This window comes from Callionymus lyra, chromosome 15 (assembly GCF_982586985.1).
Source record: "Callionymus lyra chromosome 15, fCalLyr1.hap1.1, whole genome shotgun sequence".
NCBI classification, from domain to species: Eukaryota; Metazoa; Chordata; class Actinopteri; order Syngnathiformes; family Callionymidae; genus Callionymus; species Callionymus lyra.
Genome location: NC_141832.1, coordinates 6331856 through 6349708, shown reverse-complemented (window position 1 = coordinate 6349708; position 17853 = coordinate 6331856). Strand labels below are relative to the sequence as shown.

At 42.6% G+C, this 17853-nt stretch overlaps 2 protein-coding genes and 1 long non-coding RNA gene across 3 annotated transcripts in view; 2 read left to right on the top strand and 1 right to left on the bottom strand.

Moving 5' to 3' along the window:
* The window catches only part of LOC148064668 (uncharacterized), a 5977-nt gene extending 3649 nt beyond the window's left edge, over nt 1–2328 (bottom strand). Inside the window, exon 1 of the long non-coding RNA XR_015713440.1 lies at nt 2152–2328. This is a non-coding gene — a long non-coding RNA (uncharacterized LOC148064668). The remainder of the gene's footprint in view (nt 1–2151) is intronic.
* An 8495-nt stretch (nt 2329–10823) lies between these two features.
* On the top strand, nt 10824–13547 carry prl (prolactin). The gene is made up of 5 exons (XM_087809749.1): nt 10824–10872; nt 11049–11161; nt 12097–12204; nt 12263–12445; nt 13362–13547. The coding sequence occupies exons 1-5, from the start codon at nt 10824–10826 to the stop codon at nt 13545–13547; spliced, it is 639 nt and encodes a 212-aa protein (XP_087665875.1).
* A 1586-nt stretch (nt 13548–15133) lies between these two features.
* Nucleotides 15134–17382, top strand: LOC148064666 (dual specificity protein phosphatase 3-like). Its single transcript, XM_087808794.1, has 3 exons — nt 15134–15358; nt 16425–16657; nt 16795–17382. The coding sequence occupies exons 1-3, from the start codon at nt 15207–15209 to the stop codon at nt 17001–17003; spliced, it is 594 nt and encodes a 197-aa protein (XP_087664920.1). The 5' UTR covers nt 15134–15206; the 3' UTR covers nt 17004–17382.
* Nucleotides 17383–17853: the final 471 nt, after the last annotated feature.

Below are 17853 nucleotides of genomic sequence, written 5' to 3'. Positions count from 1 at the left end.
GTTTCTAAACATGTTCTCAGTGATCAGTGTTTGTTTCTAAACATGTTCTCAGTGATCAGTGTTTGTTTCTAAACATGTTCTCAGTGATCAGTGTTTGTTTCTAAACATGTTCTCAGTGATCAGTGTTTGTTTCTAAACATGTTCTCAGTGATCAGTGTTTGTTTCTAAACATGTTCTCAATGATCAGTGTTTGTTTCTAAACATGTTCTCAGTGATCAGTGTTTGTTTCTAAACATGTTCTCAATGATCAGTGTTTGTTTCTAAACATGTTCTCAGTGATCAGTGTTTGTTTCTAAACATGTTCTCAGTGATCAGTGTTTGTTTCTAAACATGTTCTCAGTGATCAGTGTTTGTTTCTAAACATGTTCTCAGTGATCAGTGTTTGTTTCTAAACATGTTCTCAGTGATCAGTGTTTGTTTCTAAACATGTTCTCAATGATCAGTGTTTGTTTCTAAACATGTTCTCAGTGATCAGTGTTTGTTTCTAAACATGTTCTCAATGATCAGTGTTTGTTTCTAAACATGTTCTCAGTGATCAGTGTTTGTTTCTAAACATGTTCTCAGTGATCAGTGTTTGTTTCTAAACATGTTCTCAGTGATCAGTGTTTGTTTCTAAACATGTTCTCAGTGATCAGTGTTTGTTTCTAAACATGTTCTCAGTGATCAGTGTTTGTTTCTAAACATGTTCTCAGTGATCAGTGTTTGTTTCTAAACATGTTCTCAGTGATCAGTGTTTGTTTCTAAACATGTTCTCAGTGATCAGTGTTTGTTTCTAAACATGTTCTCAGTGATCAGTGTTTGTTTCTAAACATGTTCTCAGTGATCAGTGTTTGTTTCTAAACATGTTCTCAGTGATCAGTGTTTCTAAACATGTTCTCCGCAGACGTCCTGTGCAGCAGCTGGACTCGAGATCGTCTTCACACTAAAAATACTTTGGTTTCTCGTTTCATCCTCAGAAAAGTTCAAACATACAGTTGAGTCTAAAACGCTGAGTCGACGAAACGCGAGCTCGTGTCAGCGAAACTACATTTAGAGTCGTCGGAAAAAACTTGAAAAATACTTTCATTGTAATGTACACGTTAGTACTTTCTCATAAGAGTTCTGTTTTTTTGTGTTAGTTTGCGTTTAATACCATAAATTGTATTTTTCAAAGTGAAATATTTGAAGAACTTTTCAAAAAATGATAAAATACAAAAGAAAAGTTTGGTGTTTGATTGGCAGCTCAGCAGGACCGGTGATGTGCAGTCCGAGGGCCACATGGGGCCCCCGAGCCGCTCCACCTCTGGGTTCGTTGTGAAGGTGACCTTGAGGTCAAAAGTTTTATCGTTGTTGAAGGTTAAAGGTCGAACTCGTCTTATCTTCGGCGAACTCTCTTATCAGGGCAGCGCAGGCGGGCGGGACCGAACCGGAGCTCGCGGACCTGCTCGGGTTTAACCAAAGACACAACGTTTCCTTCATCGATGAGTTGGTTTTGTTTTGAATCACTTTTTAAACTAGTCAAGAAGTAGAAGTTTCTCCTGGTGTTTGCCTGGGTTTACTCCGGGAACTCCGGTTTCCTCCCACGAGTGGATGTACAAATAAAACGATAAATAAATGAATCTTCAATCACTCGAGAACAAGATCCACGACAGGTCCATGACTCCGAAGGTTCTGGACTAGATCTACCAACCCGACCACGACTGGCTCAGAGGCCGAGTCCACCTCCAGGAGCGCGGGCTTGACCTTGAAAGGTCACGACTCCGTTAGTGTTTGAAAAACTTCTGATAAAATACGTTGAATAAAGACGTGTCGACGCTCGCTGTCGTCTGCGAAACCCTCTGGTCCCGTGGATGCAAAGCATTCTGGGAGCAAGCGGTGACGCAAGCAGATTCCCAGCTTCCATCCGAGCGAGAGGACGAGCATCCAACGTCAACTGCCACCAACGATTAACCCCCGAATTCCCGGCCCCGGGCGGGACTGGAGCCTGTGACCCCGATTAGCGACTTCGTCCAGTTAAACTCGTTTTGGGATTGAGGTCGTCTCGGTGGGTGGCGTTCAATCGCATCAGCCTCCATCTTTAACCAGGACAGAAAAACACCGGCCCGGACCCGGGTGCCGGGCACCGACCCGGACCCGGCTGTCACTCAAACATTCCGTTGATGCATCACCTACCATTTGTCCAGTTGAGCCTTGATGTCGGCGCAGGCGGCGGGGACGGGGGTCTCGGCGGGGGCGGCGGTCTCGGAGTCTGACATGTCTGCGAGAGGATGTGAGTCCTGGTCCTGGTCCTGGTCCTGGTCCTGGTCCTTAGATCCCACGACAGAGGCAGAGACACAGGCAGACGGCGAGGGTGAGTGGGTGAAAGTGGGAGGAGACAAGTGGGAGGAGAGGGTGGGCGGAGTCAGAACATGTGAGTGGGCCGAACATGTGTGGAGGGGGGGTGGGGGGGGCGCCCCAGCAGAGGTCAAAGTTCAAACATGTCTGCAGCCTGCCAAACTTATCCTGGTCAATTGAATCTTGACAGTGATTCGCCAGCAGGTGGCAGCACGTGACACGGAGCCCGCTCGGCTCCTGTTACGTCATCGTGTCAGCGATGACAGTGACGTCATCAGAAGCGTCTCAAGGTCGTTCGTGACTCGCTGACTTTGTACTTTGAGTCACAGAGACTTTTGACTGTTTGTGAAGATGTTTTTCACGTAGAAATTTATTTATAATCAGTTCATACATTTAGTTTATGTTTCTTTATTTTACGATTAAAAAAAGTATTTTTTAAACACATTATTATAGAAACGGTTTGATTATTAAATGACATCAAACAAAAACTTTATCTTATTCGTTTTAGTTATAAAATGTCACTGTAAAAAATTTAATCATTTTTATTTTCTCTGCTGAGCAACAGCGGCCTCTGGTGGATGAAATCGTAACAGTTTTTCATTCGATCGATGAAGACGAACTGATCGACATGAATGAGTTTTTAAAATATGTAAAATATTGTTCGATACAAAGATAAGAACAAATAACAATCAAATTAATCATAAAAACACAGGTGTGTGTGTTTGGAACATTGTGTCCCGATGTTTGAACGAAACGAGAATCTAAGGTTTTAAGTTAACGCAGGTTTTCTTCATGATTGACGTGAAAATAATTTTATATTCGTTTGCTTTTCTTCGATTAAAACAAACATCGTTTTTTATCTTCTTATTTTTACCAAAGCCACTTTTTTACGATTGAAAATGTATTTTTTTAAATAAACTCCCAGTAATGAAGACACCGACCTTCACTGTTCATGTATTTACGATCAATAAAGATCTATATTGATCTATATTGTTGGAGAAGAAACTTGACAGAAGTTATTAACGTTCGACAAACATTAAGCTCATTCGTCTCCAAACACTCACAGGGCCTCGAACTCAACACGTCCTGATTTAGCAGCAGCTCATTCAAACCCATGAGCTGCTGCTGAAGTTCAATTACATTTGCATCTCAACGTCGACAAGTAAATAAAGAAGAGTTTTTACCGTCAGTGCAGCAGAAGTCGAGGCAAAGAGTGGAACCTGCACGTGTGTGAGTGTGTGTGTGTGTGTGTGTATGTGTGTGTTTTACAAGACTACATGTATGTGCACGTGTGTCGAGCTCTGCTGAGTGTGTGAGTGTGTGTGTGCGTGTGTATGTGTGTGTGTTACAGGACAACATGTACGTACTCGTCTCAGAGGTCAGAGCTTCAGGGAGAGAAGGTTAAAAATGTAGAGAAGACGTTGATCTGTGAACTTTAGCATTTCTTAGACGAAGAACCAGACGGCATTGAATTCATGATTTCTTTGTTTCTTACAAAGAGTTCAAGATGTTATTTTTATATAAAATTATATTTTTATTCATGATTGTATTTGTGTTTGAATAGTATTTTTGTGTTAGAGGTGTATCCGGTTGAAGATATTGTTCAGGACGTCGTGTTCTCTCCACGTGAGTGACTTTAAAAAACTTTTACAAGTTTCTACAAAACACGACTTCAGCTGCTGCGACGACATCTTCTCTTTGTTGTTATGAAAACAGTCGTCAATGTCGTCACGGAAACACAAGTGAAGGGTCACGGAAACACAAGTGAAGGGTCACGGAAACACAAGTGAAGGGTCACGGAAACACAAGTGAAGGGTCACAGAAACACAAGTGAAGGGTCACGGAAACACAAGTGAAGGGTCACAGAAACACAAGTCAAGGGTCACGGAAACACAAGTGAAGGGTCACAGAAACACAAGTCAAGGGTCACGGAAACAGAAGTGAAGGGTCACAGAAACACAATTGAAGGGTCACAGAAACACAAGTGAAGGGTCACAGAAACACAAGGGAAGGGTCACAGAAACACAAGTGAAGGGTCACAGAAACACAAGTGAAGGGTCACAGAAACACAATTGAAGGGTCACAGAAACACAAGTCAAGGGTCACAGAAACACAAGTGAAGGGTCACAGAAACACAAGTAAAGGGTCACAGAAACACAAGTGAAGGGTCACAGAAACACAAGTGAAGGGTCACAGAAACACAAGTGAAGGGTCACAGAAACACAAGTGAAGGGTCACAGAAACACAAGTCAAGGGTCACAGAAACACAAGTGAGGGGTCACGGAAACACAAGTGAAGGGTCACAGAAACACAATTGAAGGGTCACAGAAACACAAGTCAAGGGTCACAGAAACACAAGTGAAGGGTCACAGAAGCACAAGTGAAGGGTCACAGAAACACAAGTCAAGGGTCACAGAAACACAAGTCAAGGGTCACAGAAACACAAGTCAAGTGTCACAGAAACACAAGTGAAGGGTCATGGAAACACAAGTGAAGGGTCACAGAAACGCAACTGAAGGGCCACAGAAACACAAGTCAAGGGTCACAGAAACACAAGTCAAGGGTCACAGAAACACAAGTGAAGGGTCACAGAAACACAAGTCAAGGGTTACAGAAACACAACTGAAGGGCCACGGAAACACAAGTGAAGGGTCACAGAAACACAAGTGAAGGGTCACAGAAACACAAGTGATGGTTCACAGAAACACAATTGAAGGGTCACAGAAACACAAGTCAAGGGTCACAGAAACACAAGTGAAGGGTCACAGAAACACAAGTAAAGGGTCACAGAAACACAAGTGAAGGGTCACAGAAACACAAGTGAAGGGTCACAGAAACACAAGTGAAGGGTCACAGAAACACAAGTGAAGGGTCACAGAAACACAATTGAAGGGTCACAGAAACACAAGTCAAGGGTCACAGAAACACAAGTGAAGGGTCACAGAAGCACAAGTGAAGGGTCACAGAAACACAAGTCAAGGGTCACAGAAACACAAGTCAAGGGTCACAGAAACACAAGTCAAGTGTCACAGAAACACAAGTGAAGGGTCATGGAAACACAAGTGAAGGGTCACAGAAACGCAACTGAAGGGCCACAGAAACACAAGTCAAGGGTCACAGAAACACAAGTCAAGGGTCACAGAAACACAAGTGAAGGGTCACAGAAACACAAGTCAAGGGTCACAGAAACACAAGTGAGGGGTCACGGAAACACAAGTGAAGGGTCACAGAAACACAATTGAAGGGTCACAGAAACACAAGTCAAGGGTCACAGAAACACAAGTGAAGGGTCACAGAAGCACAAGTGAAGGGTCACAGAAACACAAGTCAAGGGTCACAGAAACACAAGTCAAGGGTCACAGAAACACAAGTCAAGTGTCACAGAAACACAAGTGAAGGGTCATGGAAACACAAGTGAAGGGTCACAGAAACACAACTGAAGGGCCACAGAAACACAAGTCAAGGGTCACAGAAACACAAGTCAAGGGTCACAGAAACACAAGTGAAGGGTCACAGAAACACAAGTCAAGGGTTACAGAAACACAACTGAAGGGCCACGGAAACACAAGTGAAGGGTCACAGAAACACAAGTGAAGGGTCACAGAAACACAAGTGATGGTTCACAGAAACACAATTGAAGGGTCACAGAAACACAAGTCAAGGGTCACAGAAACACAAGTGAAGGGTCACAGAAACACAAGTAAAGGGTCACAGAAACACAAGTGAAGGGTCACAGAAACACAAGTGAAGGGTCACAGAAACACAAGTGAAGGGTCACAGAAACACAAGTGAAGGGTCACAGAAACACAAGTCAAGGGTCACAGAAACACAAGTGAGGGGTCACGGAAACACAAGTGAAGGGTCACAGAAACACAATTGAAGGGTCACAGAAACACAAGTCAAGGGTCACAGAAACACAAGTGAAGGGTCACAGAAGCACAAGTGAAGGGTCACAGAAACACAAGTCAAGGGTCACAGAAACACAAGTCAAGGGTCACAGAAACACAAGTCAAGTGTCACAGAAACACAAGTGAAGGGTCATGGAAACACAAGTGAAGGGTCACAGAAACGCAACTGAAGGGCCACAGAAACACAAGTCAAGGGTCACAGAAACACAAGTCAAGGGTCACAGAAACACAAGTGAAGGGTCACAGAAACACAAGTCAAGGGTTACAGAAACACAACTGAAGGGCCACGGAAACACAAGTGAAGGGTCACAGAAACACAAGTGAAGGGTCACAGAAACACAAGTGATGGTTCACAGAAACACAAGTGAAGGGTCACAGAAACACAAGTGAAGGTTCACAGAAACACAAGTGAAGGGTCACGGAAACACAAGTGAAGGGTCACAGAAACACAAGTGAAGGGTCACAGAAACACAAGTGAAGGGTCACGGAAACACAAGTGAAGGTTCACAGAAACACAAGTGAAGGGTCACAGAAACACAAGTGAAGGGTCACAGAAACACAAGTGAAGGGTCACAGAAACACAAGTGAAGGTTCACAGAAACACAAGTGAAGGGTCACAGAAACACAAGTCAAGGGTTACAGAAACACAAGTGAAGGTGCCACGGAAACACAAGTGAAGGGTCACAGAAACACAAGTCAAGGGTCACAGAAACACAACTGAAGGGCCACGGAAACACAAGTGAAGGGTCACAGAAACACAAGTGAAGGGTCACAGAAACACAAGTGAAGGGTCACAGAAACACAAGTGAAGGGTCACAGAAACACAAGTGAAGTGTCACAGAAACACAAGTCAAGGTTCACAGAAACACAAGTGAAGGGTCACAGAAACACAAGTGAAGGGTCACGGAAACACAAGTGAAGGGTCACAGAAACACAAGTGAAGGTTCACAGAAACACAAGTGAAGGGTCACAGAAACACAAGTGAAGGGTCACGGAAACACAAGTGAAGGGTCACAGAAACACAAGTGAAGGGTCACGGAAACACAAGTGAAGGATCACGGAAACACAAGTGAAGGGTCACGGAAACACAAGTGAAGATTCACAGAAACACAAGTCAAGGGTCACGGAAACACAAGTGAAGGTTCACGGAAACACAAGTGAAGGGTCACGGAAACACAAGTGAAGGTTCACAGAAACACAAGTGAAGGTTCACGGAAACACAAGTGAAGGTTCACGGAAACACAAGTGAAGGGTCACAGAAACACAAGTGAAGGGTCACGGAAACACAAGTGAAGGGTCACAGAAACACAAGTGAAGGTTCACAGAAACACAAGTGAAGGTTCACAGAAACACAAGTGAAGGGTCACAGAAACACAAGTGAAGGTTCACAGAAACACAAGTGAAGGGTCACGGAAACACAAGTGAAGGGTCACAGAAACACAAGTGAAGGGTCACAGAAACACAAGTGAAGGTTCACAGAAACACAAGTGAAGGGTCACGGAAACACAAGTGAAGGGTCACAGAAACACAAGTGAAGGGTCACAGAAACACAAGTGAAGGTTCACAGAAACACAAGTGAAGGGTCACGGAAACACAAGTGAAGGGTCACAGAAACACAAGTGAAGGGTCACAGAAACACAAGTGAAGGGTCACAGAAACACAAGTGAAGGGTCACAGAAACACAAGTGAAGGGTCACAGAAACACAAGTCAAGGGTCACAGAAACACAAGTCAAGGGTTACAGAAACACAAGTGAAGGTGCCACGGAAACACAAGTGAAGGGTCACAGAAACACAAGTGAAGGTTCACAGAAACACAAGTCAAGGGTCACAGAAACACAAGTCAAGGGTTACAGAAACACAACTGAAGGGCCACGGAAAAACAAGTGAAGGGTCACAGAAACACAAGTGAAGGTTCACAGAAACACAAGTCAAGGGTCACAGAAACACAAGTCAAGGGTCACAGAAACACAAGTGAAGGGTCACAGAAACACAAGTGAAGGTTCACAGAAACACAAGTGAAGGGTCACAGAAACACAAGTTAAAGGGTCACAGAAACACAAGTCAAGGGTCACAGAAACACAAGTGAAGAGTCACAGAAACACAAGTGAAGGTTCACAGAAACACAAGTCAAGGGTCACAGAAACACAAGTCAAGGGTTACAGAAACACAAGTGAAGGTGCCACGGAAACATAAGTGAAGGGTCACAGAAACACAAGTCAAGGGTCACAGAAACACAAGTGAAGGGCCACGGAAACACAAGTGAAGGGTCACAGAAACACAAGTGAAGGGTCACAGAAACACAAGTGAAGGGTCACAGAAACACAAGTGAAGGTTCACAGAAACACAAGTGAAGGGTCACAGAAACACAAGTGAAGGGTCACAGAAACACAAGTGAAGGTTCACAGAAACACAAGTGAAGGGTCACAGAAACACAAGTCAAGGGTCACAGAAACACAAGTCAAGGGTCACAGAAATACAAGTGAAGGGTCACAGAAACGCAAGTGAAGGTTCACAGAAACACAAGTCAAGGGTCACAGAAACACAAGTCAAGGGTTACAGAAACACAAGTGAAGGTGCCACGGAAACACAAGTCAAGGGTCACAGAAACACAAGTCAAGGGTCACAGAAACACAACTGAAGGGCCACGGAAACACAAGTGAAGGGTCACAGAAACACAAGTGAAGGGTCACAGAAACACTAGTGAAGGGTCACAGAAACACAAGTGAAGGTTCACAGAAACACAAGTGAAGGGTCACAGAAACACAAGTGAAGGGTCACAGAAACACAAGTGAAGGTTCACAGAAACACAAGTGAAGGGTCACAGAAACACAAGTCAAGGGTCACAGAAACACAAGTCAAGGGTCACAGAAACACAAGTGAAGGGTCACAGAAACACAAGTGAAGGTTCACAGAAACACAAGTCAAGGGTCACAGAAACACAAGTCAAGGGTCACAGAAACACAAGTCAAGGGTCACAGAAACACAAGTGAAGGTTCACAGAAACACAAGTCAAGGTTCACAGAAACACAAGTCAAGGGTCACAGAAACACAAGTCAAGGGTTACAGAAACACAAGTGAAGGTGCCACGGAAACACAAGTCAAGGGTCACAGAAACACAAGTCAAGGGTCACAGAAACACAAGTCAAGGGTCACAGAAACACAAGTGAAGGGTCACAGAAACACAAGTCAAGGGTCACAGAAACACAAGTGAAGGGTCACAGAAACACAAGTGAAGGTTCACAGAAACACAAGTCAAGGGTCACAGAAACACAAGTCAAGGGTTACAGAAACACAAGTGAAGGTGCCACGGAAACACAAGTGAAGGGTCACACAAACACAAGTCAAGGGTCACAGAAACACAACTGAAGGGCCACGGAAACACAAGTGAAGGGTCACAGAAACACAAGTGAAGGGTCACAGAAACACAAGTGAAGGGTCACAGAAACACAAGTGAAGGTTCACAGAAACACAAGTGAAGGGTCACAGAAACACAAGTGAAGGGTCACAGAAACACAAGTGAAGGTTCACAGAAACACAAGTGAAGGGTCACAGAAACACAAGTCAAGGGTCACAGAAACACAAGTCAAGGGTCACAGAAACACAAGTGAAGGGTCACAGAAACACAAGTGAAGGTTCACAGAAACACAAGTCAAGGGTCACAGAAACACAAGTCAAGGGTTACAGAAACACAAGTGAAGGTGCCACGGAAACACAAGTCAAGGGTCACAGAAACACAAGTCAAGGGTCACAGAAACACAACTGAAGGGCCACGGAAACACAAGTGAAGGGTCACAGAAACACAAGTGAAGGGTCACAGAAACACAAGTGAAGGGTCACAGAAACACAAGTGAAGGTTCACAGAAACACAAGTGAAGGGTCACAGAAACACAAGTGAAGGTTCACAGAAACACAAGTGAAGGGTCACAGAAACACAAGTCAAGGGTCACAGAAACACAAGTCAAGGGTCACAGAAACACAAGTGAAGGGTCACAGAAACACAAGTGAAGGTTCACAGAAACACAAGTCAAGGGTCACAGAAACACAAGTCAAGGGTCACAGAAACACAAGTCAAGGGTCACAGAAACACAAGTGAAGGTTCACAGAAACACAAGTCAAGGTTCACAGAAACACAAGTCAAGGGTCACAGAAACACAAGTCAAGGGTTACAGAAACACAAGTGAAGGGTCACAGAAACACAAGTCAAGGGTCACAGAAACACAAGTCAAGGGTCACAGAAACACAAGTGAAGGTTCACAGAAACACAAGTCAAGGTTCACAGAAACACAAGTCAAGGGTCACAGAAACACAAGTCAAGGGTTACAGAAACACAAGTGAAGGTGCCACGGAAACACAAGTCAAGGGTCACAGAAACACAAGTCAAGGGTCACAGAAACACAAGTGAAGGGTCACAGAAACACAAGTGAAGGGTCACAGAAACACACCTGCCTGGATTCGTGCACCTGGACGTCTCTTCACTGTTGACTTCATTCAAGTCATGTTTCTCATCAAGAACCGGAACAAACAACTCGTACGACTCAGACTGTTGAATAAAGCAAACGTCCACAGATATAAGATGGCGGCGGCGAGCGAGAGCACGAGTCATGGAGACGAAGAGGATGTGTCGGAGAAGAGTCGTCTTCATCTGCGCTGGTGAGTCCAGAGCGTCTGTCTCTGTTCGTGGAGCGTGAGGTTCCACAGGGAACAGGTTCGGGTTCTTTCGTGTTTATCTTCGGAAACACTTGAATGAAGACGTTAAAGAGAACTCTGTGATGTCATCCCGACTCATGGTCTCATGTCGGTTCATCTCTGATCTTCTCCTGGTCCAGTGTTTCAGCTGCTGTCCAGGGTCACCTGTGTTCCCCTCGCAGACCTGCTGGACCGAGCCTCTCAGCACTCAGACCAGCTGCACTCGCTCAGTACTGCCGTGACCCAAGACCTGGTAAGTGAACCTGTTGATAGTATCACAATACTATATATAGATATATAGTGATAGTGTAGTAACAAGTATATATGTGTAGTATTGTCCAGTACTTGACTCTGGTGTTGTGATAGTGTAGTAACAAGTATATATATGTAGTATTGTCATGTACAGTACTTGACTCTGGTGTTGTGATAGTGTAGTAACAAGTATATATGTGTAGTATTGTCCAGTACTTGACTCTGGTGTTGTGATAGTGTAGTAACAAGTATATATGTGTAGTATTGTCCAGTACTTGACTCTGGTGTTGTGATAGTGTAGTAACAAGTATATATGTGTAGTATTGTCCAGTACTTGACTCTGGTGTTGTGATAGTGTAGTAACAAGTATATATGTGTAGTATTGTTGAGTACTTGACTTTGGTGTTGTGATAGTGTAGTAACAAGGATATATGTGTAGTATTGTCCAGTACTTGACTTTGGTGTTGTGATAGTGTAGTAACAAGTATATATGTGTAGTATTGTTGAGTACTTGACTTTGGTGTTGTGATAGTGTAGTAACAAGTATATATGTGTAGTACTGTCCAGTACTTGACTCTGGTGTTGTGATAGTGTAGTAACAAGTATATATGTGTAGTATTGTCCAGTACTTGACTCTGGTGTTATGATAGTGTAGTAACAAGTATATATGTGTAGTATTGTCCAGTACTTGACTCTGGTGTTGTGATAGTGTAGTAACAAGTATATATGTGTAGTATTGTCCAGTACTTGACTCTGGTGTTGTAGTATTTACAGACCACATGACTCTTGACGAAGTCGTAACTGCTTTAATATGTTTTCAAACCAACATATGTCCAGCTTCAAAAGCTGCTGGACTCACTGTATCCTCTCGTCCTCAGTCATCATTCTTACTTTTGCTGTCGAGGACGTAATGACAACTTCCTGTTTCCTCCTCAGGACCCTCATGTCCCGCCCATGGGCAGGATGATGCTGCCAAGACTCGCCTCGTGTCACACCGCCTCTCTAGCGACCCCTATTGACAAAGAACAAGTCCTTCAGGTCTCGGTGAGTCCCTCTGCCTCCCTCTGGTGGTGAGCAGGAGTAATCACAGGTGCGTTCGCAGGAGGCGGGGCTGCTGTCTTTGGCTCAATCTCTGCTGCAGGCCTGGCTGGAGCCGCTGACGCTCTTGTCCTCGTCCGTCCGAACGCTTCCTCACCCGGTCCAGAGCGGCCTGACCCGCACCCTGGTGGACCTGCAGGACCAGGCCCGGAGCCTGGGGGCCGGTCTGGAGGTCTTGTCTGACAAGGTGACGACCTGAGGGGCCACGAATATATGATATAGTGTATAATTATATAGTATGAAATATATTTGATCAAATGTAGGATAATAATATATATTAAATAACGTATATTGTATTTTAAATATTATATATTAAAGTAGTATATAGTAGTTCATCAGGGCCATAAGAAAATTGAATTATTTTAACAATTTAATGAAAACTATTTTTTAAGTTTAGTAATTAAATTAAACGTAAATATATTTTATTTAATAGTTTTATACATAAAATAAAATTATGCACTTTGTTGTCATTAAACAACAATTAATAAATGTTCTAAATTCAATATTTTTCAATTCATATTTTTTTTTAAATTAAATATATTAATGTTGGTGTAATAGTAAGTAAGTAAGTAAGTAATTTTTATTTATATACCACTTTTCCAGACCAGGGTCACAAAGCGCTTAAACAATCAAAACAATACTCAATAAAGTATATACTTTAAAGATCAAGATAAAACTGATAACACAACAGGAGTTCCAGAAAATCAAAAGAAAAGCCTGAACAAATAAAAACGTCTCCAGACATCACTAACAGAGCACCGAGCAAACAGTCACATGATCGTCTGTGCGTCGCATGATTGGCTGAAAGTTTGATCGGAAGCTCTGTGCTCTGTTGTTTAGTCTGGAGACTCTATTATAGCAACATTTATATATTGAATTAAAAATACTATGAATTAAAGTCTTTTTAATTTAGAAAATGTATTTATTAATTATTGGAATAAAAATATCAAACTCTGTGTAAAATGAAATGCATTTATTTAAAAAACATCAACTTTTTCAATGAAAATAAATACAATTAAATCATATGAATGAAAAAAATGCTTCAAAATTCAATACAATGTTTCTTGATGTAAGAGGATCCTGATCCACACGTGTCTCTGCAGCTGGACTCTCCTCCTGTGGTCGCGCTGCCCTTCAAAGGCGCCGCGGGTCTCGGTCACGACCGACTGTCCAAACTCGCCAACTTCTACTTCCTGTTGTCGTGCTTCCGCCGCGACTCGCACAAGATCGACAGCTTCCTGAAGGTGCTTCGCTGTCGCGCCGCCAGGAAGCCGCCTCAGGCGTGTTAGAAGGTTCCAGTCCCGGGAACGTGAAGCTCGACCGACGCTGATGTTTCCAGCTGGACTGGAGGCTGTTGCTGGTCGTAATGTTCTGGTTCCACGATGGTACGAGTGACTTCGCCTGCATTTGCACTTTAGAAACGTCTGTAGATGAATAAAGCTCAGAGCAGAACTGTTGTCCTTCACTCCACCATCATCTGACGCTTGATAACCAACTAACTAACCACTGCTGGTCACTTCCACACATTTGCAACACAACTGACCAACACTCTCTCAATAACTAGCACAGTATGAATACAGTTAAACTAACCTGCCTCTAAGATAAACAACCCACTAACTATGTCAACTACTTTAAATAAGCTAAACTAGTGACACTGTTTGTGTTTAAAAGTGAAACTAGCATGTTTTCAAACGTCAATCTAGTTACCAGTCTACCAAACAATCAACCAACTCACCTCACTGCCAGTTTATTAAGAACCAAAGGAACTAACTAGTCAGATGTATTTACCACAAGTAAAATCAACTAGACTGGTGACAAACTAAATAACTTACAGGTGAAATGCTAACTAACTCCAGAGCAATGCAAATATTTAAACTAATTCACTTTAAATACATTTCCAACCGAACAAGTAGCTTAGCAAAAAACAACTATTAACCAACAATCTAACCAACCAACTATCTAACCAACCACACCACTAGCTTACCAACTGAACAACTAGCTAACCAACCAAAGAAGTACATAACCAACAGAACAAGTAGCTAACTAAGCAAACAGCTAACTAACCAACCAACGTGCTAACCACCGAATGACTAGATCAAAATTGAACTTACCTGGTTACTAACTGCTGGAATGACCATCGAGGCTAAAGCCAACATTAACCAGAGCGCTAGGATGATCTAACTATTATTAAACATGTAAACATGTACCAGTGACTTACTAACTTGATCAAGACAGCAACTTATCAACCTTGGCTAACTAACTAACCAACCAGCCAGACAACATAAGTTCAAGACATGAATAGCAAGCAAGTTCACTAACTAACCAGACAACTAATTAGACCAAATGAGTCATTAACTTTCTGAACCTTCATCTTTAAACATTAAAACAGCAAAATAAAACGTACCTTACGGCTGTTTAACCATCGACCTACAAACACACTAACCTCCCTGTGGAAACTGCTAACTAAGTTATTTAACTAACATAATATCTGTGTTATGAGCTCTTTTGTTTGCCACTGACCACTGCGGCCCACACTAGATAAGTATTAGTAGAGATAAGAGAGTTCATAGTTACTACATACACACGTCAAAATAACATAGTTTGTTTCTTTTATTTATCAATAAAAACTGCTTCAAACTTTTTTAGTTTCAATAAAAAAGACAAAAAAAAGATCGAAAATATACATTTCTTTAATTTAAAAAGTATTTTAAAGTAGTTTTTTTTAATGTTCTATTTTTATTAAAGCGACAAACAACAAAAATACAAAAATACTACTATAAAAACAAACGTGTTAAAAAATATAATCGCTCGTTTCTGTCGCCCCCTGGATGTAGGTGGAGTCACTGCAGCCTGGAGGAGAGACCGGAGCGTCGTCTTCGTCACGACCCGCTCGACAGACGCTTCTTTCGGCCACGCGTCCTCGCAGCTGCCGCTCCAGACCCGCGGACATGGAGCAGGAGACGCAGGAGGTTCCGGGCGGGTCCAGTTTCGAGGTGTCGCTCCAGCAGCTCAACGACTTGTTGACGGACGACGGCGGGTTCTACAGCTGGCCCACGAGACACTTCCACGAGGTCCAGCCCAGGATCTTCGTGGGCAACGCGTGAGTGTTTGTGTCGCGATAACATCGCGTTAATGTCGACGATAATCATTCATGGATCGATGATTCAAACTTGAAATCAGTGATGATTTACCTTCATGACGTCATTGTTGAAATAAACATCATCATTTGTTCAATGTTTGTAAACAACTATAAATACAGTTGTTTTATTTGGTCAAATTCACGATCCATAGTATTTGTTCATACTTGTAAATGTTTTATTCATATATCAATAAATGTAACTCAAATCAAGAGTATTTTTTCTTTCTAATAAAAGTATATATTTTTAATGTTTTCCTTTTTTTTAAAGATTACAAAAAGTTTCTCAAATATTCTCTCTGTACAAACACCATTAAAATAAATGAAGTTTTCCTTGTTTTCATTTACTTCAACAACAAAATGTTTTTCACACACACTTGTGTCCACGAACTATAACAAGAAGATAAATAACAATAATGATGAAATAATAAAACACTTTTAATACATTATAATTTAATCAATATACTTGAATAGTTTTTAAATAAATACTAAATCAAAATAATATAATAATAATAACTGAAAAATACATTTTTATTCTACATTTTCATCTTCTTCTATAAAATCATTAATTTTATTAAATATAAATATAAATAAATGTATGTTTTTATTGAATCAAGCATTTATTTTATTTTAAATATACATTTTTCAACATAATTTATATGTAATCTGTGGAACTTTATTTAAAAAAACATTTAAATGTAATTAATACGTTTTCTTTTAAGATTGTGAAATAATATCTTTTCACACTAATGTTTTTTTTTTGTTTTAACTTTTATCAAAGTTTGTCCCTCAAGAAATATAGATATATATAAAGATATATGTAAGACAAGCTAGAAATGATTGATTGTAAAGAGTTTAATGTATTTATTTTTCTCTCTTATTCAAATATATCATTGTTTTCCAACGTAATCATTAAAACGACACAAACACGTGACTCGACTCACAGAAGCTTCCAGACCGTCTTGAGCTCCACAAACAGGAAGTTGACGTTTCCGTGACCACACTGGCCTGGTTGACCTCTGACCCTCAGGTTCGGGGCCACCAACGTGATGCAGCTCCGGCGTCTGGGCGTCACGCACGTCCTGAACGCCGCCGAGGGAAACTCCCTCATGCACGTCAACACCGACGCGTCATTCTACGCCGACTCGGGCATCGCGTACCTCGGCGTCCCCGCCAGCGACACCGACCACTACGACATCAGCGTGCACTTCCTGGAGGCGTCCGACTTCATCCACGGCGCTCTGGCCCACAAGCACGGCAGAGGTGAGGCCGCAGTTGCACTGTGTCACCACTGGAGGGCTCTGTCTCCAGTCACCTAAACCCATCAGAGCGAAGCCCTCCTAGGAGTGATCAGACAAAACTGTTCTTCGTAGCAACACGACTGACCGCGGTGTCTCCAGGTAAAGTCTACGTCCACTGCCGCGAGGGCTACAGCCGCGCGCCCACCCTGGTCATCGCCTACCTGATGCTGCGGCAGAACATGGACGTCCACGCCGCGCTCGCCACGGTGCGTCGGAAGCGAGAGATCGGACCCAACGACGGCTTCCTGCGGCAGCTCTGCCAGCTGAACTGGCGCTTGAGCTCCGAGGGACACTTGAAGAACCCGTGAGGAGCAGAACCTCCGTCCAGGACCAGGACCACGGGTCCCGAGAGTCTCGCGGAGACACGTCCTCGCTTCGGTGATACACGTCGTTTGTTGAGTCACGACGAATGACCTCCAGATCACGACGCCTTCTCATCTTTGACCGTTGACCGTGAGGCTCGGTTCCAGCGACCACTAGGTGGCGCCACAACACTAGCTTTGAGTTTGAATGAAACCAGAGCGACACCTTATGGAAGCTTCGTGACACAAACACACTTTCACCGTCGAACCTGCAGTGTTCGGCTAAGCTAACTGTTAGCATCTGTGTCATGTTGTGTAGATGTGTTGTGATCAAGTGCACTTTATCTGCTGATGCTGCTGATTGTTGTTTCCTACCTTCACAAATAAACACTGAAAACTTTGTTGTCGCTTTAACATCACGACCTACAATAAATAACCTTGAATCTTGACCTTTAATAAACAAAAGTGATTTAATGATGATTTGAAATAGTCACGAGAAGTTACGACGTCCTTGAACGCACCACAGTCGATGAACTTAATCAATATTTCTTATTCTTGTGTTGTGGTCCTGAACTCTGACTCTGAACCCTAGACCCTGAACCCTGGACCCTGAAGGACCAACAAGAACCTATGTTGTCGTGCTTGTCAGTAGGAAGTGACTCCAGATCAAATAATAATCGTTTAAGGATTAATTAATTAATTTACTTCCCACGTTTGAAGCTCGGAAACATTTTCACGAGACATTTAAATTAGTTTCTTTAAATCCACAGTTTTCTGTCTCGCCACTAGAGGCCAGCGTTGTGTTTGTCGTGTCATCGAGGAGCAGAGAAGAAAGAGAAAGAGTGACATGACGTGA